This window comes from Hydractinia symbiolongicarpus, chromosome 7 (assembly GCF_029227915.1).
Source record: "Hydractinia symbiolongicarpus strain clone_291-10 chromosome 7, HSymV2.1, whole genome shotgun sequence".
Lineage (NCBI taxonomy): Eukaryota > Metazoa > Cnidaria > Hydrozoa > Anthoathecata > Hydractiniidae > Hydractinia > Hydractinia symbiolongicarpus.
This window is the reverse complement of record NC_079881.1, coordinates 5,451,264-5,475,866: the sequence shown is the minus strand read 5'-3', so window position 1 is coordinate 5,475,866 and position 24,603 is coordinate 5,451,264. Positions and strand designations below refer to the sequence as shown.

Sequence of the window (24,603 nt, the reverse complement as noted above, 5' to 3'; positions counted from 1 at the left end):
ATGTATATCAAATTGAGCATTCTCGATTTACTAGATTTAGTCGACGCCAAAACACCCACTTTAATCGTTCGTCAAGATCAACAAAAATTAACAGAATACACGAGCTGTATAACAACAAGCACGATGTTGCAAGGTGGATATACAGCTAAAATTCAATTTTCTAAATTAGGAAGAAAAGTAAAACATACGTATTTTTCGAACTATTTTTGAACTCTCCTTGAAACTGCACTTATAATTTTCCATCAAAACAACTGGGTAAGTCTACGTATTCGGAGAAACTTTCGCGAGTCCAAACACTCGCGAAATTTTTTGGATAAATTTTCGCGAATCTACAAATTAAAAAAAATTCGCGAGATAAACTTTCGCGAAATCTGAAATTGGAAAGTTTTGGCGAGATAAACTTTCGCGATTCGTGATTTTTTATGTTCTTAAAAAAAAGTGGCCTATATTTCTTATCGTAGAAAAATGTTTTTTAACGATGCAATTTTCTTTCTAGTGGTATGTGAAACTTCTATTTAATAATAGGATTTATCGTCAAAATTACAAAACAGATCAAACACATTTCTAGGCTTGTTTTCTCTCGGCTCCCACGCATCGTCGTCATCGTCTTCTTCGCCAGTAACTCGGTTATAAGCCAAACATCGCTTTTGTTTATTTCTAGTTTATTCCAATCTCGTTCCCAGCGCCAGTTGTCTCTTTTTTTTTATCGGGAAGGCGAGCGAAGTGAGGGCGAGTCAAAAAATAACTTTTAAAACCAGCAAATGTTTTTTAATTTTAGTGGGTAAACTTTCGCGAATCGACAATTTAGAAAGTTTGTACTGAATAAACTTTCGCGAATGGTCATTTTTGAAAGTTTAGCAAGACAAAGTTTCGCAAAAAAGGCCAAAAAACGCGAAATTTCGCGAAAGTTTCTATCGCGAAAGTTTCTCCGAATAATGTAACCCCTGATACTTCGTGCATTCGCCAAATTTTAAGGTAGAATCCTGGGATAAAATGTCTATCCAGTATTCTAACTGAGAGACTACTAATTTTCATTCAAACAACTGCATTTTTTACTTCAAATACACACGAACTTTCTGCTCTAGTAAATTACTAGGCACTTTCAACACCTCGCCATTATGAAGATTACATATCTGATTATTTGAGTTAAAACATACTGTCCATATTTTTGGTCTCTCTGAGATTGAAGTTATCAGGTGTATGGCGTGATAAAAAATACAGCATTTGCATTTCGAATTTTCTTTTTCAAAAAAAAATCTACAGGTCGCCCTAGATTCAGCGCAAAATAAGTAATAATTTCTTTATTTTTCGCCCCATATTTCAGGGGGTAAAAAAATATTTGAAAAGAAATATTTAATAACAATAAAAAGTAAATCACATCACAGCGAAATATACGAGACACAATACACAACCCAATATTTCAGGGCGTTAAAGACAATTTTACAAACCCATTATTTCAGGGCGTAAAACAAAGTCTAGAAAGCTACTACTGAATCCACCCAATATTTCAGGGTTGACGCAAGTAGTATTGAAGATACACCCATGTTTCAGGGCATAGCAAGTATCCATTAGCTGTTAAGGACCCGTAAAAATAATATAAGCAGTCACATATTAGGAGCTCTGTTCTTTCACATTAAAAAGTTCGCTTGGTATGCACCTATCCATACCAGGACTAAACATGTTCGTTTGGACGGGGATTTCTTGTTTTGTAGTTACCCAGCCGGGGTAAGCCTGAAACACAGTAGAAGGCTGTTGGGGTGCTGGGTTCCATAGTTGGCTTGAATTCGTCATTACGGGTTGCTGTTGGGGCGGTAACCCCCAGTGATTAAAACCACCGTTCACAACACTGCCGGGTACTCCGTAAGAAGCTGGGAAGGTTTGTGGAAACAATGGCCGAGGAGCGGTGGGTGCTGTCACCGGTTGTCCTGGTGTCGTCCATAATCCACCGAATGAAGACATGTTTGGAAAACCTGGAGCTAGCGGTGGTTGCGACACGTGATTTGTAAGAGGGGTCGTCGCCACTGGTACACTGTTTATGAGCGAAGCTGACTCCATAGCTTTCATACATACACTCTCAGTTGATACCTCAGCTATAACTTGAGTATTAAAGACAACTTTGCCATTTAACGCTACCCATGCATTCTGTGCGTGGGTTGGTGTTTCGTAACAAACATAAACCGCGTTGGCAACCACACGAAAGTGTAGCAGTGTACCAAACTGTTGACATAGTGAACGAATTGGAGAAGGATCGACCTATAACGTAAAAATGTTAATGTCAATAAAAAGGACGCCAAATAATAATACCTTAAGCGTCCAAATTTTGGCGCGGAAAAGTTAGCAAACTTAACTGATATCGACAAATAATGTTCACGCCATTATTTTTCCATCGTTGCCAAATCAAATTAATTCTTTCGTACCCAATTTTATATTATACTGTTGCTTAAAAGTTCAAGTTTGAATTGGCTAAACATTTAATAATACGTCTTTTTTTTGTCCTATCAGCTTTACTTCTATTTTTTAGATAAAAATTATATTGTATTTGTTTCTGCATCGCCATCTTAAATCCGCGCTAACTCTCTTCTACATCGCTATTCTAATTCGCGCCAAAATTTGTTCGAATATGGTTGTGTCAAAAATGGCGGGATGATTGTGGTGTGTTACTTTTTCAAATAACAAGGTTATCAAAAGTAACTGTACTTACAGCAGATGTAAGTCCGTTCAATATTAACCAGTTGGAATCTTGTTTCACTTCTCCACTCGCAGTATCCAGACCAGGAGGTGGTCGAATAGAAACAGATTCCTCATTGCCAGGAGCAGTCACAGCGGATGTTTGGCTGACTGCAGTTTCAGTAACATTTGCTTGAGGTTGGGCCATCACAGCTGGCGGAGTAGAGGAGGGCAAGCGACTTTGTATATCCAGTTCAGCAAGTATATCTGCAGTCCTCGTGTCGTAAATTTCGTCGTCTTTATCCTCGCCTGGCTCGCCACGTGGTCTCCAAGGCACACCAGGTTTAAATTCGGCAGGTGTCGGGGACAGCCGGGGCGCAGCTATGACACCCCATTTTGCTGACACAGGATCAACTTTTTGAACAGCCGGAAAAGCTTTCTCATCAGCCGAAGGTGGTGTTGTTGGTTCACTATTATTAGCGGAACTAGTTTGAGTCCACTGGAGCAACTTTGATTTTTGCGGACCTTCTGATAAACTATTAGCAGGAACTGGAGCTTGTTGAAGAAGTCCAGAAAGATGCATAGACGCTGAAACACTAGGCGAGCTCTCCACCTCAGGTGCTTGAGCAATCTGTTGAAGGTATCTCTGTATCATAGTGTTAGTAACGGTTTGAGATGGTACAGGTGAGGCTGAAGAACTGTAGGGAGGAACTGATGGAGCATCCTCAAGACCTAGTTTTTGCAAATGCATTTGCGCCAAATACACCGGGTTGACAGGCGGTTGAAGATTTGTACCATTCATTTGATCTATAGATTCCTTTGTTGTGGATGTCGAAGACTGGGATACTTGTGCGTTTGGTGGTTGTATCGGTGTAGGAGGTTGAATTGGTGCTGGGCCTGACGGCCTTGAAGACCCGATAGGTGCATGTGTAACACTACTCTTTGTTACCTCCTGACTAGAATTACGAAGTTCTGAATGTTGACGTTGTTGTCCGCACGTAGGTTTTTGCGCAGAGTTGCTTTCATTCGTATTGGACTGCAATGATGCTGGTCTGCTGATTGTCTTATCGACAGCCTGACCTGAGTTCATTGCTTCGTTCAGGACAAGTCTATGACTAGCAGGTGGGGTAGGTAACAAACCATCACCACCTTTAACTACAGAATTTGAAGTGGTCGTGGTATCGGTACTAGCAGCAGCACTTTCCTTCTGCTCAGCATTCTGCATCTGCTGCAACTTTCGTCTTTGTTTTCGATTTAACTTTTGCGGTGTCGTTCGATGAGCGTCGTTTGATGTCTCTGACTTTGACGCTGGTTTTTGCTCCGCAGGAGGTAGTTGTGCATTTTCAGTACTATCACCTCTAAGTAGTAAATCGCCTAAACACGAGAAAAACACACTGTTGTTAATATCGACTTGTAAGTAAAAAGTGCGTCTTACATACTTTAGCAATAACCACGTACAGTTTTTTTGACACACTCTTAGGTTCAACCTAGATGTTTCTAAAATTTAGAGACTTTCTAAAATCATGACATACACTCTTAATATCTTTAATATTTTTTTCAATCTTCTGAAATATTACGCGAGTTAGCAGTTGTTAGCATGCCCTAATTTTCATGCACGCAAAGGTAATCTTCAGTGTTTTGATCAGAAAAGCCAAATATTCCATTAACCATCAAGCATAAAAGGGTGTAAAAATCAAGCAGAGAATTGATTTTCTTTGTAATGGTTAGCCACAAAAATAAACAGGACTTACTGACAGCGCTTTCAATGATTCCATTATTATCACGCAGTGCTCTCTCAGCTTGCTCTCTCTAAAAAGAAAACTTTAAATACAGTTTCCTAGTCTATTTCGTCTTTGGGAACTGCATTTTGCTTTATTATAGCCTGGTAACAGTTGACCCACTCCCATTGTTTTATCTTAAAATCACAGCGGCTGTTCACAACTAGCTGGCATGGCTTGACAATCTACCTCGATTTTGTAGGGAGAAATTGTGTTTACATCATGCCAGATTCTTCGACATTTTTTAAGAAACGAGGCAAACATTTTTGATACAACACAAAATCACTAAAATATTCTTAACAAAGACAAGTGGCAGTTGCTGACGTGGACGAAAATTGTGACAGTAAAATCGTGATAGTCGCAACCGCAATTGTCAATGATAATATAACATTAATTCAAAGCAAAATGTTACAGACATCTAAGAAGACAACAATCACCTTAAAACCCATATCAAGCAATTGTTTCAGGGCTCTGTTCGTCCATGCATTACAACCGTCACCTTTCGAAGGCGTACCAGGCGTCGAGGATGTTTGATTGTTACTTAGGCCTGGTTTCTATGAAAGAAAGGTTGATTTGGTTAGACCTGGCTTCTACGAAGAATTATCAAATCAACCCATCCTTATATAACCTATACACGTCTACAGAATTGCAACTGAAGCAAAAATTTGACTGGTTTTTGAAAGAAAAATTGAGACTTAAGATGAGTATAAAGTAATACTCCTACCTTAGAAAATTCCTCATTTCCTGGCGTATTAAACTTTTTGGTAAATAAAACCTTTTAGGGGGAAAGCTTTAAATTTTTTAAAAAAAATATGAATAATCAAGGCTGAGTAGATGATTTGAAAAAGAAAGAATCCCATATAAAGACTTTTATTATTAAAAAATGGACTGTCTAACTCCACAAGTTCAACATCATTGCAAATAGCAAGGAAAAAAAAAGTTCGATAGCAAAACAAAAATTCTGTACATAAATCACTAAATGTGTCGGGAAAATTCAGAACGACACTTTTGGTGAAAACGTTTTGAAAGATACAAATGTCGTAAAATGGATCGTGTCGTGGAATGGCTTTTCTTCAAATCAATACTCGTAAAAGTTACGACTAACGCACATTGGAAGTTTCATTGACACTTTATTGAAACACTTATTTACTCCAACAAACCTTTGTTTTCATGGAAACCGTCGTCCAACCAAATTCACCGTCGTGATACTTTTCCTCCTCGTCCCAGTTCTCTGAAGTTGTAGAGTTTTGCAACCAACCAGTTACTTTCAAATTACTATCAACTTTGTTGTCTAGTGAAGGTACAGTAACTCTCTTTTCTGCTTTCTCGCTAGCGACAAATCGTTCGTTCGGTAAATCTATATTGGTCTCCTTTGCTCGTGTTACGCTCTGTGATTTAGCTTTCTCGGAGTTATCACTGTGGTGACTGTGGAAACTGCTGCCCGGCGTTGTTCTAGGTTTTGCACCCCCGGCATAAATATTATTCGAAATTTGCGTGCTATTAATAGGTGAAGGACCACCGTCAAAACTATCTAGCCCAGCCCAGGGGGTAATTCCTGGACTGGCTGATTTAAGAGTGTCCGTGGGTTTGGTCGACTCTACGTTGATAGGCTTAGAAGATATTCTATTCCAAGGTGTCGTACTATCACTTAATTGACTTGAACTATTAACAGAGTTATGAAGGTTCTTTGCATAACTAGACTGTGTTCTCTCGTCGACTACACTATTCGAAGTACTACTATTTTGACCATTTTGTTGCTTTACAACGTCCCATTGTTTCGAGGCTACATTACTACTATCCCAAGTTGACCCTGTTAAACTAGCACCCCACGAAGGTTCGCTCGTTCCGTTGGTTAGGGTAGCTGTTCCGTTGAGTAGAGGGCTCGTACTAATAGGAGCAGCAGGATGTTCATATCTAGAATCAGTAACACTAGAACGCGTCGCTGGTTTATTTAGATCTAAATCCCAATTCTCTGAGGCCGGCACACCGCCCCAGTATGTATCAGTTTTCGTATTCTGATCGGCTACCGGATTATTAGCATTATTATCTATATCTAAATCCCAATTTTCTGACATAACGTTATTGTCTGTCTGCGTATCGGGCGCAGTCTCAGTCCATCCAGATTCCTCTTTATAACTGTTACTATTATCGAACGAGTAATCCTGATCTTTACGTGGGACTTGTTGTTTCATTTGCTGTTGCCGTAGAAACCTGGGAGGTACTTCTCGTGGATATTTCTGTTGCTGTTGCTGGTATTGCTGGTATTGTTGCGAACGAAGTTTATTCTAAAGAAGAAAAAGAATATCGTATGTTTAAAAAACGAATTGCGTGTTCCGCACGCCTTAAAATTGATTGACTGTTAAATGCCTTAAAAGCGAATTTGCGTTCCAGCACCATGCGGCTTAATAGTGATTTCATATCCTCTCATTACACGATTTGTTTTGCTTAAGAAAGCCTGTCGTCTCAGATACTCGATAAGCCAAACGCTTGAAAAGAGTTAGAGTTTACTGTAATAGTAACATACATCGAAAACAAAGTTAGGTAATTTTTCTTTCATCATATTGGACATTTTAAATCACTGTATTACCTGATTTTTCGGAACTTGCTTTTCTAGTTTTTCTCTCTCTTCTATAAAAAAAGTAACTAAGTAACAAGAAGAAAGAAGTCAGCAAATCAAAACAGACGCTCAGCGCTTTTTTTTATCATCGAAACTCATTTTCAGAGATGAAAGGGGAAGAGCTTTATAAAATGGCAAGACATACTAATATATTCGTAAAATTATTGGTTCTTAATCAAATAAAGAGTGAGAAAAAATCATGATAAGTGCTAACTCACTGTTACTAATGACATACAAGTATACAAAACGTTTTGAAGGAGGTTTTGAAGAACAAATTCTTTCTTCTTTCACCATCTGATCTTACAACTTCACTGGAACGCATAACAAAGACTGTTTATCCCAACAAGAACATACGCAAAAAATAAACCTTGACTGTAATAGTTTGGGAAATTTGAAAAAAAGAAATATGTTACTCTAAAAATGACGAAGTTTAAATTTAGACGCAATAATGCATCAAGTTGTGTGCGTACGTGCGAACTATTTACAGCTAGGAGGAAGTTCGAAAGACTGGTCTCTTAAGTAATAGCCGCCTGTCTTTCACGCAAAATGGTAACTGCAGTAGCGAGTCACACAAATTACGGTAAATATGAAACGGGCGAACCAGTGGATTTATCTACGGACCACCGACTAGTAGTAATTAATATCAACCGGAATCACAATTTAGATAAATTTTCGCACCTTTTTCCTTCGTTGACTTCTGTTTTGCTGCTTTCTCTTCCGCCTTTCTTCGCTTTTCTTCTTCTTTTTTTCGTTGTTCTTCTTCTTGTGATTTCTTAAGTCGTTCCTGTCTCTCTTTTTCTTTTTGACTTCTTTGCTCGCGCTCTTTTTCCTCTCTAAAAATAACGCACAAAAAATATTAAGCATTCGTACCAAAAATAGTATTCGAAGCCGGGACTTTTCATTTTGCACATATCTTAGATTTCGTTGCTTAAGCAGTTATTATAATCAGATCGACATCTGATAAATCAATATCTATTTATACCTTTATCCTCAAAGGAAGTCACTTGTAGATTTATGTTATAGAACAAAACGTTCTGCAGGTTTTAGAGGCTAGCAGGTAAATTTTTTTTTATATATATATCGAATATATCCTCTGAGACAGGAATAGTATTCTTTGTTTAGATCATACAGGTAGCGCACAATCTTAAACACAGAAGAAAAGCCCTTTTTTATTTTCAAAATCATACTGTTGCCATTGTAGCGGGAAGTGTTATGTGCGGTAATTCGATGGTAAAGCAGTTCACTTTCGAATGTTGTACTGGAATAAAGCCCTTGGTTCTTTTGTAACTTCAAACTTTTCCCCAAATTTCACCAAAAACGTTTATAAATTATATGTTCTAAAAAACTTATTTCGGTTTTTTAACGTGAACTTTATACTTTCCCAGTTCTGTATGCTACAATCGAAAATTGACACAATTAATTTTTTTTCGTCATTTTTTAAATACGGCCAAAAGGGTCAAAATTCAAAACACAAAAGAAACTAACATTATTTCTCAACTTAAGCTTGGAAAGGGGAAAAAAGCGGAAATTAGTCTTAATAATAATAATAATAACCTGAACTCGAATAGTTAAATAAAAAATAAATATAAAAGATGAAAAATAAATAAAATAATAAAAATGGCCACCATAAATAACTCCCACCTTTCTTTCTTTTTTCGATTTTCATTCAACTGTTTCTTTTTATCTTCTTCTTGTTTCCGTGCTTCTTCTTCCAAAAGTTTCTTCCTCTCCTTCTCTTGTTTCTTGCGAACCTAAGATACACGGTGATTACACAACATAAATACACATGACTTGACGTCCACCATTATGCGTACATGAAAACTGCATGTAAATTGGTTGGTTCTCCATCAACTCATGAAATTTCGTTTTCATTTTTTCTTGGGACAAACAGACTTATGGATTGTAATATTTAGATTTATCATTCTTAACAAAGTGAATATAAGACAACTAACCTGTTCTTTTTCTTCGTCTTTCTTCTTCTTCTCTTCAAGTTCTTTTGCTATACTTGCCATTTCTAGTTCCCTCCTCCTTTGTTCCGCTTGCAGCTGCTTCTTGTTCTTTGGTTTAGGCTGCGAAGAGAAAGTGTAAAATTAAACACTTGAGAGGAAAGAATTCTATAGAAAATACGAAAATACGAACGTGGAATTCTAAAAAGACAAGGGTAGAAAAGAATATACTGAAAGAGAACTACTACCAGTGAGCGGGATTCGATCCGCGTTCCCCATAACTGGGAGCCGCAGACGAACCCACTACACTACATGCGGCAATATGTTAGTGATGAACTCAGATAGTTTATCCAGATGGTGTGTATACATAGGTGAATATTTATCATAGCACATCCGTATTTCATTCTCAACAGAGAATGCTTCACCCTGATCAGACCTCTGATCATGACGGGCGAGTATAATGCGTGTAAGTCATACTGAAAGAGAACTACTTTGTTCATCACTAACATACTGCCTGGCAGTGAGCGGGATTCGATCCGCGTTCCCCATAACTGGGAGCCGCAAACGAACCCACTACACTACGTGCGGTAGAAAAGAAGTTCGGTAATAGAGGTCGCATTTACTGTTATGAAGCGAGTTAGTTACACAAAAGGCGAGCGCCTTACGCACAAAGCGAATTTTTCAAATTTAAAACAAGTGCCTTACGTACAAAGCGAATTCGTTACATACAAGACGAGTGTCTTACGCACAAAGCGAGTTCAATACATACAAGGCAAGTGTCTAACACACAAAGCGAGTTCAATACACACAAGGTGAGTGTTTTACGCATAAAGCAGGTTCGTATATACAAGGCGAGTGTCTTACGCACAAAGTGAGTTCTCCACATACAAGGCGAGTGTCTTACGCACAAAGTGAGTTCTCCACATACAAGGCGAGTGTCTTACGCACAAAGCGAGTTCTTCACATACAAAGCGAGTGTCTTACGCAAAAAATGAGTTCGTTATATACAAGGCGAGTGTCTTATACGCATAAAGCGAGTACATTATCTAACAGAAAAATGAATTCAGTACGTACAAAGCGAATTTGTTGTGTAAGTGTAAAGTCAGTTGGTTGCGCATAAGCGTGTTATTACATACAAGAGCGGGTTCGTTGTGTGCAAAACAAGTTAATGGCTTACAAAGTTCCATGTGCAATCTTGTTGCTACGCCATGAACTCGCTTTCTATGAAATGACCTTGTTCTTAAACAAAGAAGTCGCTTCGTATATAGCTTTATAGCTACGTAAAAGCACGTAGCTATAAAAGTTGGTTTTTGTAACTGCGTAAAAAGCAGAGAGTATAAAAAATACATGCAAACTTATTTTATACGTAAGAATAGGAAAACGAAAGCTTCGGAAAAACCTTACCTTTTCAGAGAACTCCATTTGAAGGGTATTGGTCATATTAGCTTATCAAGTTTATTTATATCTATGTTATCAAACTTTACACAAAATAAGTAGTTAAAAAATCATAAAAGTACGAATTAATTATTGCATATAAAACACACATATTTCTTAAAGTTCAAAAAAGAAATACATTTTCAAGTGCAAATAAAAATCTACAAATCTATATAAGAACTTTTAAATTATAGTTGACAAGAACTCGAGGTATTCAAAAACATCAAAAAAATCTAAACACAAAGCATTCGTTAATTACACAACACTCAGAGCAATCATGTAAATCAATTCGCAACTAATAAAATCAGTTTAAAAGCTAAGAAAAGAAAAGAATCCACAGATGAAGCTTATTACACAGAAAGATTTCTAATAACTGCATCGTTCGCATGTGGCGACACCATAATTTAGCACTAATCTAAAATTTAACAATTACTCTTTTTGCCAGGTGACCGAGTTGACATCAAGTTTAAAAATAGAACACCTTTCTATATTTATCTTCAATGTGTTCATTAAAAATCATGATTAACAGTGCTGTGCCAACGTTGTGACATTTTGTAGTCTATTCACGTGGTACATTGAGTCCTTAGCTTACAGTTTGAGATATCACGACCACTTGGTCGTGATATCTCAAACTGTAGGTACAAAGTAAATCTTAAACATTCGATTACTACCTTTAGTATGTATACCGTAGTGAGGTGTAAACACACGCATGACTAATTGGCGGTAAATAGCTATTAAAAAGAAAAAGGTTAATACCCGCCGTTGTTCGTCATCTGAGAATCGCTGCTAAACTTAAATAATAACAAACCCCATTATACATAAAGCCTCTGCAGAAAAACCATCAAAAAACTTTGCTAGTAAGCTAGAAAGTTTCACAAAAACACACTGTACGCCTGGTAGTATCTACGTTAAGTAAACTTCACGAAGAAAGTATTTATCTTCTTGCTTTAAACAGAAAAGTCCTGTTCCTTTTCCAACTTGTTTCGATCTCTAAAAGACGTGAAAATAACTTTCACTATACGATAAACGTTTACGTTTCTCCATCGTAACGATTTCATCATAATTATCAGATTTACCAGCACAAACATTTCGAAATGAAAACTCCGTAACCAGATTAAATTCAAATTTTATTTCTCGAAAAAAAAAACAATTAAATGTTCTGACTTGTACTGTCCCCAGTGAAACGAAAGAATTCCCAATCTATTTTTTATTAATATTACCGTGTTTATTTAATTTCATACATGTTTTAAAAGATGATAATAATTGAATTAATATAATGGTACATTTTTTGTAATAAAAAAGCGTGGAGTGACATCTTAAATTATAATGGACAAAACGACATGACACTCCCCCATGCGGCAACCGTTCTATTACAGTTATAAGGACAAAAAATACAATAAATTAAAGCTTCTGACAACAAGAAGTTTAGAACGAGTTAAGAATATTCTAGGAATTAACATAATGGTAACTGGTTTTATTGTGTTTAAAAACGAAGTTCTTACATTATACAAAAACATTGTAACAAAGATGTTGGAAAGAATTCAAATTTAAATATTGTCAACTTTGACCATGTGTTATGAATGTATTTCAATATTTCTACTATTCACATTAACTAAAAAAAGAGGGGTGGGAGAGTTGCTACTCTCCGTTGTTGATTAGGGTGGGGCCAACAACGTTTAACAGGCACTCCAAAATATTTTTCCGTCAAAACAGCAGTGTTATTGTTCACATTTAATGACGATAATGGTTGCTATGGCTACAATTCAATGACAACTTTTAGAACTAACCATTCTGCGACAAAAAAAAAGAACTTTACGCAAAATAATGATCATGTATAGGTGTTTCAGCAGGCTACTAATTTACACAATTTTGTTACAACATGAATAGGGTGGTCGAAATAAGAATACGTCAAATCTCACAATGATTATAGTAGACTCTCTATACCGAATCTGCAAAGAACTAGACAGTTCGTTAGGGGAATAGAGGAACATTGAGACAGAGAAAGGATAAAGAAATAGCAAAATCGACAACGGATCATTTCGAGAATCCTCGAGATAAAAAGAGATCACTGTAGTGTATATCAAAATTAAGAATTATCTCTTCATCGCTGATAGCGATTTTATGTCCATAAAAACGGCAAGAATCTAAGCAAAACAAAACATAACCGGTTATGTCTTGACCCATAATATCAAGCGTATTTAAAAATCAAAATCTTTCAAAACAGTCTTTCCGTGTTTCTGTGGTCATGTTAAATAACATATTTTCATTGGACGGTGAGTGTCAAACTGCTGTAACAAATGAAACGATCACAAGCATATTGATACTGGCCGTAATAGCGTGGTAATCTGTCGGGAATTCACACGCTACTATGAGCTACCATCTTGGATTCATAAGCAGATATACAGACAGCGAGTATTATAATACCGAAAAGATACAATATGTCGTAATGATAATACAGACAAAACATTACAGTTTAGAAATTACAACACATTGTTAAAAAACAACGCCTGAAAGAAATCTTGATGTAATTACATGACCGTGAAACCAAGTTAATGATGTCACCTCATTAGAACATCCGCTATACACCATGGTAAGTGTAATAAGGAGAGTGATTAGTATGTGAAAGACAATGAAAAAAAAAAAGGATATTAGCATGACTGACAATGTTTTTATGTCTAATCTAACTAATACCTATAAAAGTCATTACATTATATTTGGGTAATTTTTTTTTAATTTATGAGGGAAATGAAAGTGTAGTGCAGTACTTTACCCGGTGAACTCACAGTTAAAAGATTAGCAAGCATTCAGTGAAGATTTATGTCACAGAAAGACATGGAATTAAATTATTTAACTATATCGCTAACTTGATAACGCAAGGAGGTTTAGAAACCTTATATTGTTAAACCATTTCTGCTTCTATCACTTCTCTTTTACCCTCGTTTCTGTACTCAAAGCTGAATGTTCTGTGACAATCCAGCTTTCACATTCAAAACAAACGTAAAATTTATTTTCCATTCTGTTTGTTTTCAACCTCATTGTCATTTTATAAATAGCTCCTAAAACATCATTTCACTGAATACCTGTAACTAGCTGATATAAGTGATGAATAAAATGACGACATCTAGTCACCTTTCAAATCACGAATCCTCGAAGTGTAAATTATATTCGTTATGTTAAAATAAATAGTTCAAAATACAAAAAGTGTATAATTGAACTGCAGTGTGATTAGACGTGGATAATAAAATCAGAAGCTGGTAAAAATTAAGTTGAAAATAGCACTGAAAATGACAAACTCCATCTCAAACTTCAACTGGTGAGAGAAACCAATCATTATTTACAAAACTTTCAACAGAATTTCCACACAATTTAGAACAAAAAATTTATGCAGGTTATTTATACAGATTATGCAGGTTTTTCCCGGAGTAATGAAAACGAAGTAAATATAACAAAAATGATAATCATTGTGTTGTCGTTCACTGTTGTTGGTTGACTCCCTATTTCTCTCAGACTTTCTGTCAACATGTTTTAGTTCTCATACAGAAAAAGAAAAACAGAAAAGAGAAACTGCTACTGACAATCTTCTCCTAAAATGTCTGATAGCACAATCTATATATATATATATATATATACGTTCTTAATGTTCTCCAGAGTTAAAAAAAAAACATTCTATCGCGTGTGAACTGTTATTCCAATATGGTGTGCCAACATTAACAACACGAACACAAGCTATGCATAAAACATTAAATCTGATAAAAAATATACACAAATAAAATAAGATAAGACAGTAAATGTCAAATTAAAATATGAAACCTCATATCTTATATATTTCTTAAGACACTTTTACAATACTGTGTTTACAATCCTATCAAAATGTTATAATGCTGCCCTATTAATCATCGCTATCTTCCTTTCCTATGTCATACAGCACTCCAAAATATGCTTTTTTAAGTATTAAACAAAGGTTAACATGATGGCCTTATACCCAAAGCTCCTATGGAGAAGAGCATTTAAATTAATCTAGATAAAATAAACCATTTATGATTTCTTGAATGCATTTAACTTTGAAGGGTGATAGAAAAAAGAAAAGGGAAAACACGAACAATCACTGGTAATGATGTAATTTGATGTTTTTGTAACAAGTAATTTTGTCTGTTGACAAAAATAGCTAGTGTAAGAAACGAAAGATAAACACAGTGTATTTCACAGGATGAAGGGTCAAACGTTTTATCTTACGTCACCTCAGCTAACCTTAGGTTCTTTAATAACTTTGAGAAAAACGGACAGAAAAAAAATCCTACTGCATGGTTTAAACACAATTTTTTTTAAAAAAAAAAAACTCTGCCTTCTTTTAAAAGTGCTTGAAGAGCTTAAAATCTTTAAAAGCATATAGAAACCAGGCTTATAGAGCACATAGAAACCAGACTTAAAACAAATAAACTTTAAAAGTTGACGTACGAACTGCATTGAACATTTCCTATGTGTTTGTTTGTGTAATGAAGTGATTCCTTACAACCAACTCAACTCAGATATATAAACAAACAAGTCGATTTGTGTCACCATGCTACACTTGTGGCTTTTTTAAATCATCCAAAGAAAAATAAAAACATTGAAACAATTAAAAACTAGTTCCAATATCATGTTAATTTAAAGGAGTCAAGCAGATCTTGAAGTGATTTCGATTTATAATTTACATCTCCTTTTAGCCTTGTTTAACATGAAACCCATACTGTTGTTTAAGGTGGTAGCCACAAAAAAGTCAAAGTGGCAAGAACTTTACACTCAGAATGACATGTCAGCTAATCTTTTAACTCATTTATTGTTAAAATATCTTTCCTTGGTTGGATAGATAATAACAGAAAATAATAAAATATACAACACAAAATATGTGCAATGCAAAGCAACAACAGCAATAAAAACACTTCTCAAACAAATTCTCTATCCCCAACAACTATAACCATTAAATTAATGAGAAGATGAATGATATTCTTATCAAGAAAATAAAAATGCATCAAGCCAGCCTTAACATGAAAAAAAAATGAAATAATGATCTCCACTTCTCACTTCTTAAATCGAATTTCTGTTTCTCTCATTTTAGTTATTTCAAGAAAAGAAATATCAATAAAAATAAATTATAAATAATTTAATTAGTGTAAAATCAAATTTAATTTTTAAGAACTGTTTATGTATAGGCCCTTTTTAAAGAATGAATAAAAAAAAACGGTGGTAAGGATGCTTCTAACAAAGAGAGTTTCTTATCTGCATTTTTATGTTTATTTTAAATGGTTACACGAAACACCTGAACAATAGAAATATCACATCAATGGAAAGAAGGAAACAATTGGCAAAAAGAGAAGAACATCTTGGATATATCATAAATTAACCATAAGATGAAAAAAAAAGATGAAAAACAACAAAAGGAATATATAAAAAGTTTTGTATCTCAGGCAAGATTTTTTCAGGAATAAAATGTTACGTGTGTAGCAAAAAGCACACATCGTCACATAGACGTGCCGTTAACATATTCTGGCCAACTAATAACACCAAAAGCCTTTGGTATGTGGAACAGGGCTAATCCAAAAAACCCTGAGCAAGAACATTTTGATAAACGATTCTAGAATACTTAAACATCTGAATGCTGCATTTCAAACAAAAATGCTTAGTTTTCCAGGTTGCTATGCAGCTTTTGCACAACTCTACATACCTTGGCAACAGGTACTGGTGCCACTGTCTTTGCTTTTTTAGTTGGAGTATGGTGGCACTAGAAGAACAATACAATCTTTAAAAACTGAGGATTTTAAATGAATGGTATCAAGCTTTAGGATTTGAAGCTTATTTAGGAGAAGGGGTAAAGGATAAAGCATACAGATGTCCTAGATCACAACAGCTTTCTTCTGGCCTAAAATGTTTTTCTCTTTTTCTTTTTTAATGCCATTTTAATTTTATTCGCCTATTAGAAACTGCACAACGTTTTGTTTCTTTCATATTTCCCCTTTCCTTCAAGATTGACATATATCAGTATCTCACAAAAAACTACCCAAAAAATGCTTGCAATTACTAATTGTTTTGCAGCTTTAAATACTGACCTTAACATCTGTGCTATATTCACTTATTGCAAGCTGATGGTTTACATGCCTTCTTAACCTTATCAGCACATAGACCATGCAACGCCTTTGATGTCAAAACAAAGAACACTGCATAATTTTTTGGCATAATACATACTTGTTCTGTCTTTCTGTTCTCTTCTTTTTGTTTGATAAAATCATCCTTTAGCCGTGTCAGCTGTGAAACGAAAAACATCATCTTTATTAAGTATGGAAAGTAAAAGTGAAACACAATCTAAAAATTCACTTAATGAAGGTTTCCATAAGTGATGGGATCAAAAGATAAATATAGCAGAAAACATTGGGCTAGATTGGATTTCAACTATCATAATTAATGTTCTGGATTGGGTTAGTTATTGCAAATGCTTAGTAGGCAAGAAAAAATGCTCAACAATTAAAAGGAATTCTAAGAAAAAAACAATAACTATTATCACTTCAAATTCCAGCTTTAACGCCTTGTTAGGAAAGCACTGGTAAGTCAATTTTATAAAAAACAACACAGAAAAGGTCAGAACATTTCAATATGTAAAGAAAAATACTTTTATTTTTATTAAACGGGACCAAATAAATACAATCTTGGTTAAAACTATTAGAATTCCACAAAGTTAGGTATAAAAGGTTACTTCTTTTTTTGCTAAAACAAAGTTGGTTTCTGAAGTAAGCAGCTACTTCAACATTATCAATAAATGATGAGGGTAATGCCTTCTTTATAAAATTATAGTTATTGCAGTCCTGTATTAAAAAAATAACCAAAAATGACACAAACCCAGCAGTACAACGAAAAAGCTACTTAACAATACAATTACCCTAGCATGAAAATTAGAGAAGTTTTAACATACTTTTTCCTGTGTAAGTCCAGCAGGTACAGACTTGCCATTCTGCAGTCGGTTCTGTAAACAGATTGTACGTAGTGTAAGCGCAAAAAAGGAGCATACTTTAAATCTACTATAATTGCACAAAAATAAATCTCTGGAATGTCTAATGTAAAATAGATTATTACATTCATAAAAAAGTATGTTTCTTCGAGAAGGTGATGGTAAGTCATATATCGATTTAACAAATGCACTCAAAATATGCTTACACATAGTGATGCAAATTAAAAAGATTATTTACATGGCAAACATAAAGATGGACAGCAGTGGCAAACACCAGGCAGACAGTATTGCTGGTCTAGAATAACTTCCAGAATCAACAGGTTGATAGCCTCCATGTACATGATGCTATACATTTTCTTTGATCAGTGTTTAAAGTTCGCACAATAGAAACAACAAAATACCAAATGGCTGAAGAAAACTTTTTTTATCTGAATAGGCTGGTAACATCACCCAGATATATCTTCCTGACAGTTTGCCTTCCTAATTGAACGTGACTGGCAAAAGAATCAGAAAATAAATATTGTTTGCTAATCTGTTCTGAAACACTAATTATAGAATTTTGAGGTCGAATTTTTGATTTTTGCTGTTAATCACACTTTCATTTAGAACCTGCTTTATTGTTAATGTTATTATCGCTTTGAAGTTTTTAACAATTTTTATTTTTTTTTGTAATTCTATTATAAAACAGCCAACTTTGCAATTTCATTTTTAAGATTTTTTTAAGTTGTTTTTTCAGTGTTGCTAAAAGTTCCTTTCTTCTAAATACAAAAGTTACATCAATCTTGTAAAAATACGGTAACCATACTTTTAATATATCTACTAGTTTGTTCAGTTCTGACTCCTCATCTTCATCCTCCATGGCATCTTCCTTACACCTAAAAGCAGACTTCGTTGTAGCATTTAAAATTGATTTCAAAACAGCTTTAGTTAGTGCTAAAGGAGAAATCTTTACCGGTATTCATTATCATTTTGAAATTGCGGTTTGCTGTTGGCTTGAGAAGATAGTAATGTATAAAGTTCACTAGCACGTGTACTGTTCTGAAGTAATTCTCCAAGTAAACTGAAGAATATCTAAACAAAAAATTGAATTAAAAATTAATGCAGAGCTGACAAAATCATTATAAAAGTGAAGAGACCATCATGGTATTGGCTTTCTTTAAAAATTTTGAAATTTAAGATTCTCCCATTGACACTATTGAAATTCTAAAGTTTTGCTGCATTAGAATAAAGGGGGAAACCATGCCCTGCTTCATCCAGCTCCCCCTTCCTGTTTCAGTCAGCATTAAAAAATCGTTTAATGTAGGAATGTAAAATAATAGTCCATTTTTCACAATTTCTATTTAAAAACAGTTCCACTTTCACAGTCAATGAATCTAAATTATCCTTTTGTTCTACAACACTGACCACTTCTATATAATTTATATTTTCATGCCTATTCTAGATATATTTGTAATAGCAAAAAAAAATTGAGAGAAGTGATAAACGGAAAAATTAAAAAGAACATATGGCAGTCAACAGAATAAAAACCTTTACAGAGTTTCAGCAAGCATTTAATAATTTAGAAAATACTAGCTATTTAATAAAATATAAGAATTATACTGTTTAACATGTAAGAAATATTTGAAAAGTTTGTTAGATTTATATTTCAAAATATCTATAGAAATTGTTGTAGGAGGAGTTATGAAGTTTTGGGACACATTCTTATATTCAAAGTAGGCGCAGAAAAAAAACTACAGATATACCTACCTCGTCACTTTTGTCATTATTCCAATCTGACAGGTTGCAATTATCTTCTAAAAACGAGTTAAAAAACATTACGGTAACTCCTCTTTCTAGAAATAGTTTACAACTTTTATAATTGTTTATAAAATAAAAACATTGGTGCAATAAATTTTTATGTGCTTTTTTTTTCTCTTTTTCACAACAATACAGAGAACCTAACATTATACATTTTTCTTTATTTCTTAAACAGGTGAAGTATTAATAATTAAACAGAGGAAATCGCCTTTACAATACAACACACAACATTGTTTAAAAAAGCTTTGTTTGCTTTTCTATGAAACATTTTTGGAAAAAGTAGAGATTCTTAAAACTATTTGATTTCCAGAGGGGACACCTAACTAATTGAAGCAAAGGACCGTTTATCAGTTCTAATTTATGAATATAAGTATTAAGCCTCCAGGCTTTCCCACTGATTTTTCTTTTGAAGAAAATCTTTCTCTCTTAGTGAAATTATACAACATTTCCAGTGATAAACGCTCTCTAAAACATTTCCACATTAACAAGAGAAGAATTAACAATAATTAATAACAAACATAGATATAACTCTAAAAATAAATATTTTATCCCAGGTGGTCACAGTGACCACTGAGGATTTAAAATGGCTTGTGAAGTCAAATTTTTTTCTGCAGTCAAAAAAATCAACGTAGCAAAGAGGGATAAAACTAACAGTACCTTATAACAAACCTTTTTTTAAAAAAAAAGAAGAAACGTTTAATTTAACCCCTGGGGAAAAAACGGCGTACTTAAATAAAAATTGTTGTTTTATTCACACTTCAACTCACCTGTGATATGAAACTGTTAAATGATCCAGTTGAAACTCAATGTTGCACTTAATATTGTGTATTCACTCACAGTTTTGGTGTTTATACACTATGCTTTGTCAGCTCTTGATAAACAATATGTTATTTTTATTGAGTGAATTTGAGGAGCTTCTTTTCACTTGTGGAAGGCATGATTAGCCGACTGGTGGCCTTGGGATAGAGCATTTGCCTCCAGTGTGGAAGGTCTTGGGTTAAACCCCACCAATTCATGCCAAAGAAAGTGTGAATTGATCCTTTTTGCTTAACATTAAGGCATGAGAATAACATTGATGTCTTAGGCATTTGTCTAGTTGAGTGGTTGTTGTGCTTGCACGCTTTCTGTAGCTCAAATGGAAGCTTTAAATGGACTGGGACCCGATTCGCAGGACCCTCATTGATAAAAGTTCCTATAGAAACTGAAGAGACTATCCTGGGTAAATAATAGCAATAAATTTTTAGTCAATTAGACCATTCGTTTTTGTATCCTGATGGCCAAGTGCCAAATTTTGGCAGTCAGTAACCTTTATGAAGGGCCAATAATAAACTCTTAGTTACAATTTTTTTTAGATTTTACTTTAGCTTTTTTTTAATGGAGCAGTTGGTAAAAGTTAAATCGTATGAAATCTAAAAATGATTGTAATTCAGAGATCATTATTGGCTCTTAAATAACAATATTCTACAATCCAGTTCATGATTTCTTTTAAAGAATGTTAAAAATGCACTAATTGTAAATTTCTTCAATTTCCAAAAATGTGTGTGAATGTGCCAACACAGAATTCATATTAGGCTAAAGCCTGGCTCGTTATATACAAATCAGAAAATAAAAATAAAAAAAGCATCTACTTCATATTGATGCATCTTACCAGTCATTACTTTCTTGTATGCTCGACAAACTTCTGTAAACTTTGTTTTACTATATTGATGACTTTCTTGTCCACAATTCTAAAATTAAAATAAATACATATATAAATAAATACGAATTATTTAAAAAGTGTATCAGGACTTTAAACAAATACGACTGTTTAACGATGTAAATCGCATTGAAGTTACCTTGGTGTGTTGATCTGGGTGATACTTCAAAGCAAGCTTTGTAAATGCTTTCTTAACGTCAACTAAAAGGGAGAAAGTAAACTTTTTAAAATTAAAATGAAATACATAAAAAATGAAAAAAGGACGTTTTAATACTTTATATGCTCCAAATAATTTTTACATTTTTTCATTGGCATAGCATCATTTAACCTTTTACAGACATTTCTTGAAGTTTCACAGTAATCATCAGACACAATCACACGAAACAGGTAGTTATCAAAACAATATGTCAGATATTGGTTAATAATTCAAAGCACCAAGGTATGTCAATGCACAAAAGTACCCAAAAGTATTTGCTTACCCCTCAAACTCAATGTAAAAAAAAATATTAGTTTCAATGTAAGGTCAATAATATATACCGTCCAACCCATGCTAGCATTGAAAACAGATGTTAAGGTGATCATGACAATAATTATCTTTTGCTTCAAATTTTTATTTTAAGCTGAAATAAACAACCATTTTAAATGATTTTTTTTACAATGATCATTTTATAAATTTCATTTTCATCTATATCATCAACGTTAATTTCAAAAGGTACATAATTGGAGAAGATTGTATATGTTATTTTGAGTACGTATACAGGATAGCCACTTCACTGTTATCAATGTGGGTCCTTTGTTCAACTGTATGTATACATTAGGTATACACCAGCTTTGCCTACATAAATTCACATTGCATGAGTTGACCCATAGCTGTGGTAAAGGCATGAAAATTTTGATTACGAAGCGAACTTTATAACCATTAGGCTACACACCACGAAGTGAATAACAAAATCTAAATAATCCAAATGAAATATATATACTATGATTGGTAAAAATGATTATGATGGTTTTGGAACAGATCACAAGGATATTAAAAGAGAAACTAACAGTAAACCTATGTGTTTCTAATTGAAGCATTTTTTATCACGAAAACAAATTCCTTCACATTTCGTATCTTTTAATTTCATTCTTAAATAAAAAAAATAAAGTAAACAAAAATGTTGAATGTATTTCTGGATTATGTTACATATCCATTTGTGTGCTTGTTTTACAAATGTTTTGTTTTTTACTTCTTTCACTTATTCAATTGTTGTAGTATGTGAGGGTGGTGGCCCCTACCTGCTCCCCCTACCTGCAGGGAACAAAAAAGTTCATACGAAGTGTAGACCAACATAATTACATATATATTAAATTGAAATAAAGGCATTGTTTGCTCTGCATGATTGTGTTTGATAACTGTAATACAGTACACCATGTATAGCATGTGATGATAAACACACTTTTTATAATAACAAACAATTTTATAAAAACAAGACTTCTGTCTTAGGGCATGGCAATTTAGACCATTCTAAAATATTTTTTATTTGCTGTAACTAAAAGAAACCTAACAAATTATTCCCAAACCTAAAGAAAAGTAGGAAATTTTTTAATAGAACCTCTCAAGGCTTGCCCCCTTGACTGAAGAATGGTTGTTTATGTCACTTCACCTTTTGTAATTTTAATAATTTAGGAAAGTATATGCAGACGTAAGAAAACATTTATGAACCTGTTTTGGTCTAAAAATCTAAGCAGGCTGAAAAAATTCTAACTCAGGTTATGGCAAAAAAACAATAAACTATGTAAGGATGGCTTTAAGAAAAAAGAAAAGGCTGTCGTCAAACCCAACAGTATTTATTGTTTAGCTAATACAAATTTAAAATATCATTGCAGTTTTAATTAAATTTGGCAAACAAGCAAATCATTAATACAACCTTTACTGATATAGCCAACACACCAATATAGCCAACGTGGGGGCGTTGCAAAAGTAGCCAAAGAGGCAACAGACCAACAAGCGAACAAAGCCAATTAGAAAAACATGGCCCAACTTAGCTAAGAAACCCACTTAGCTAAATATATTTCTCACAATGCCGAAAAAAAATTGGCAAAGGAATTGAGGTGGTTGGGGTTACAACGATTGTTTCAAACTTGTTAGTTACAACTTATATGTAATGGCAGTGATCATTGGTTTTAAGTTTTGTGATGGTATTCTAAATTTTATAAAGACGACTTTCATTGTGACGAGTGTTGTTCATAATCACCAGACCACTTACGTACATTGACAGGCAAAATAATGCAGGCAGTAAGTTGTGGACCTGTTCATTTTAAACTTTATTTTTAGTTAAAGGAATCTTTCAATCTTGAAATTAGAATATAGCTTGCATGTAGTTTAGACATTAGTGGCCCCAAGTGGAAACCCTAGTGGTTTCTGTGATTTTCTGGGCTAGCCACTTTAAATATTTATTATTATTATTATTATTATTATTATTATTATTATTATTATTATTATTATTATTATTATTATTATTATTATTATTATTATTATTATTATTATTATTATTATTAAGATCATAATATCAGTGAAAAGATGCTAGTAGCCACGGTCTAATGTTTTTAACAATAATTTAACTTTTTTTACCCAAGATCGGCCTTTATTTGCTTGCCTGTCGATTTTCCGATTTTTCCGGCGCATGCTTAAGAATCCCATAAAACAGTAAACATCGAAAGTTATTTATATAGCTAGCTAGCTAGTTACAATAATGATACAAGTATGATGTTAATAAGCAAAATCGTCCATAGCCTAATTAGGCTATTATCGAAAATATGTCATGTTTCATGTCTTTCAACCGACCCATTTAGGTTATACAAAATCCAGGTTGGTGGGTTGGAAAGACCTTGGAAAAAATTATTATATATTAATCATTTTTTCCAGGGTCTTATTTTTTATTTGTTACTGTATATAAAAAGGTAAATTTGTAAACTTTTATTATGGTAAAAAATCGATATTTCTCTTGAAATTTCTTAGCGTTGCCCCTAACACCCTCCCTCAGCCCGATGGCGTCGCAACAATGCAAAGCGTGAGAAAAATCGATAAGTGAGTGGCCCCTAGCTAAGTGGTGCTATAAGTTGTTTTATAAAAAACGGAAGGAAAAGTCTAGTAAATCAACTGATTCATTTTTCCAAGGAAATCAGAAGATGAACATGGCATATTTTCTGGTGGCCTTAGGATATCATATATAGCTAGCTGGCTAGTAGGCTAAGATGGGGCAGAAATTTCTCTCCCGATTTGGTGAATAGGCCCATGGTACAAATAGGAGCAGTAGATGGAGAATTAGTTTTATAAAGTAAAGAAATAGCTCGAGGGCTATGATCTTATTTCAAAACAGTGGGCCAGATTTATGTTTTAGTAGCAAGATTAAACCAGGTAGGTAGACCATATCTAGCTAGCTGCTGAGGTAAACGAAGATAATCACCTTCGTTTGCGGTTGTTTCGAGACCTAAAACATCGTATTCTTTTCTTTTATCATCCACCTTTGGCATGTCTGTGTTAACGGAACAAATGATGATGTTTCTTTACACTCTTCCTTTTATCTACAATAGAGCAGTTAACCTTGTAAAATTTATGTTACAACTGTTTATCTCATCGGCCTTTTCACAGATTTAACAGGATTAAGCCTGGGCCTTGACTATGGAGGTTCTTGGTACGAAAAAGTAAC

The 24,603-nt window shown here is 34.1% G+C and overlaps 1 protein-coding gene across 2 annotated transcripts; it reads right to left on the bottom strand.

Moving 5' to 3' along the window:
• Window positions 1-1,223: 1,223 nt before the first annotated feature.
• Window positions 1,224-24,594, bottom strand: LOC130648357 (trinucleotide repeat-containing gene 6C protein-like). 2 transcript variants are annotated; one of them, XM_057454376.1, is made up of 18 exons: window positions 24,361-24,594; window positions 21,051-21,112; window positions 20,864-20,942; window positions 19,165-19,211; window positions 18,371-18,489; window positions 18,224-18,293; window positions 17,383-17,433; window positions 16,662-16,721; window positions 16,144-16,200; window positions 9,015-9,131; window positions 8,704-8,813; window positions 7,741-7,895; window positions 7,033-7,073; window positions 5,606-6,730; window positions 4,883-4,999; window positions 4,419-4,476; window positions 2,702-4,041; window positions 1,224-2,253 (listed from the first exon to the last, which is right to left on the bottom strand). In XM_057454376.1, exons 1-18 carry the CDS (start codon window positions 24,425-24,427, stop codon window positions 1,612-1,614), a joined length of 4,317 nt encoding a protein of 1,438 aa, XP_057310359.1. In that variant the 5' UTR covers window positions 24,428-24,594; the 3' UTR covers window positions 1,224-1,611. The 2 variants fall into 2 exon arrangements, with proteins under 2 accessions (XP_057310359.1, XP_057310360.1); XM_057454377.1 differs by lacking the exons at window positions 16,144-16,200; window positions 16,662-16,721; window positions 17,383-17,433; ... (4 more) ...; window positions 21,051-21,112; window positions 24,361-24,594 and adding an exon at window positions 10,413-10,566.
• Window positions 24,595-24,603: the final 9 nt, after the last annotated feature.

What these genes read in the sequence shown, in the direction of transcription:
- LOC130648357 (XM_057454376.1), bottom strand. Translation starts at nt 24,427, where the DNA reads ATGCCAAAGGTGGATGATAAAAGAAAAGAATACGATGTTTTAGGTCTC. An exon ending in CAAAATGATAATGAATACCG is followed by an intron (nt 18,294 to 18,370) that starts GTAAAGATTTCT and finishes GTCTGCTTTTAG; the next exon opens with GTGTAAGGAAGATGCCATGG. An exon ending in CTGGACTTACACAGGAAAAA is followed by an intron (nt 16,722 to 17,382) that starts GTATGTTAAAAC and finishes TTCGTTTCACAG; the next exon opens with CTGACACGGCTAAAGGATGA.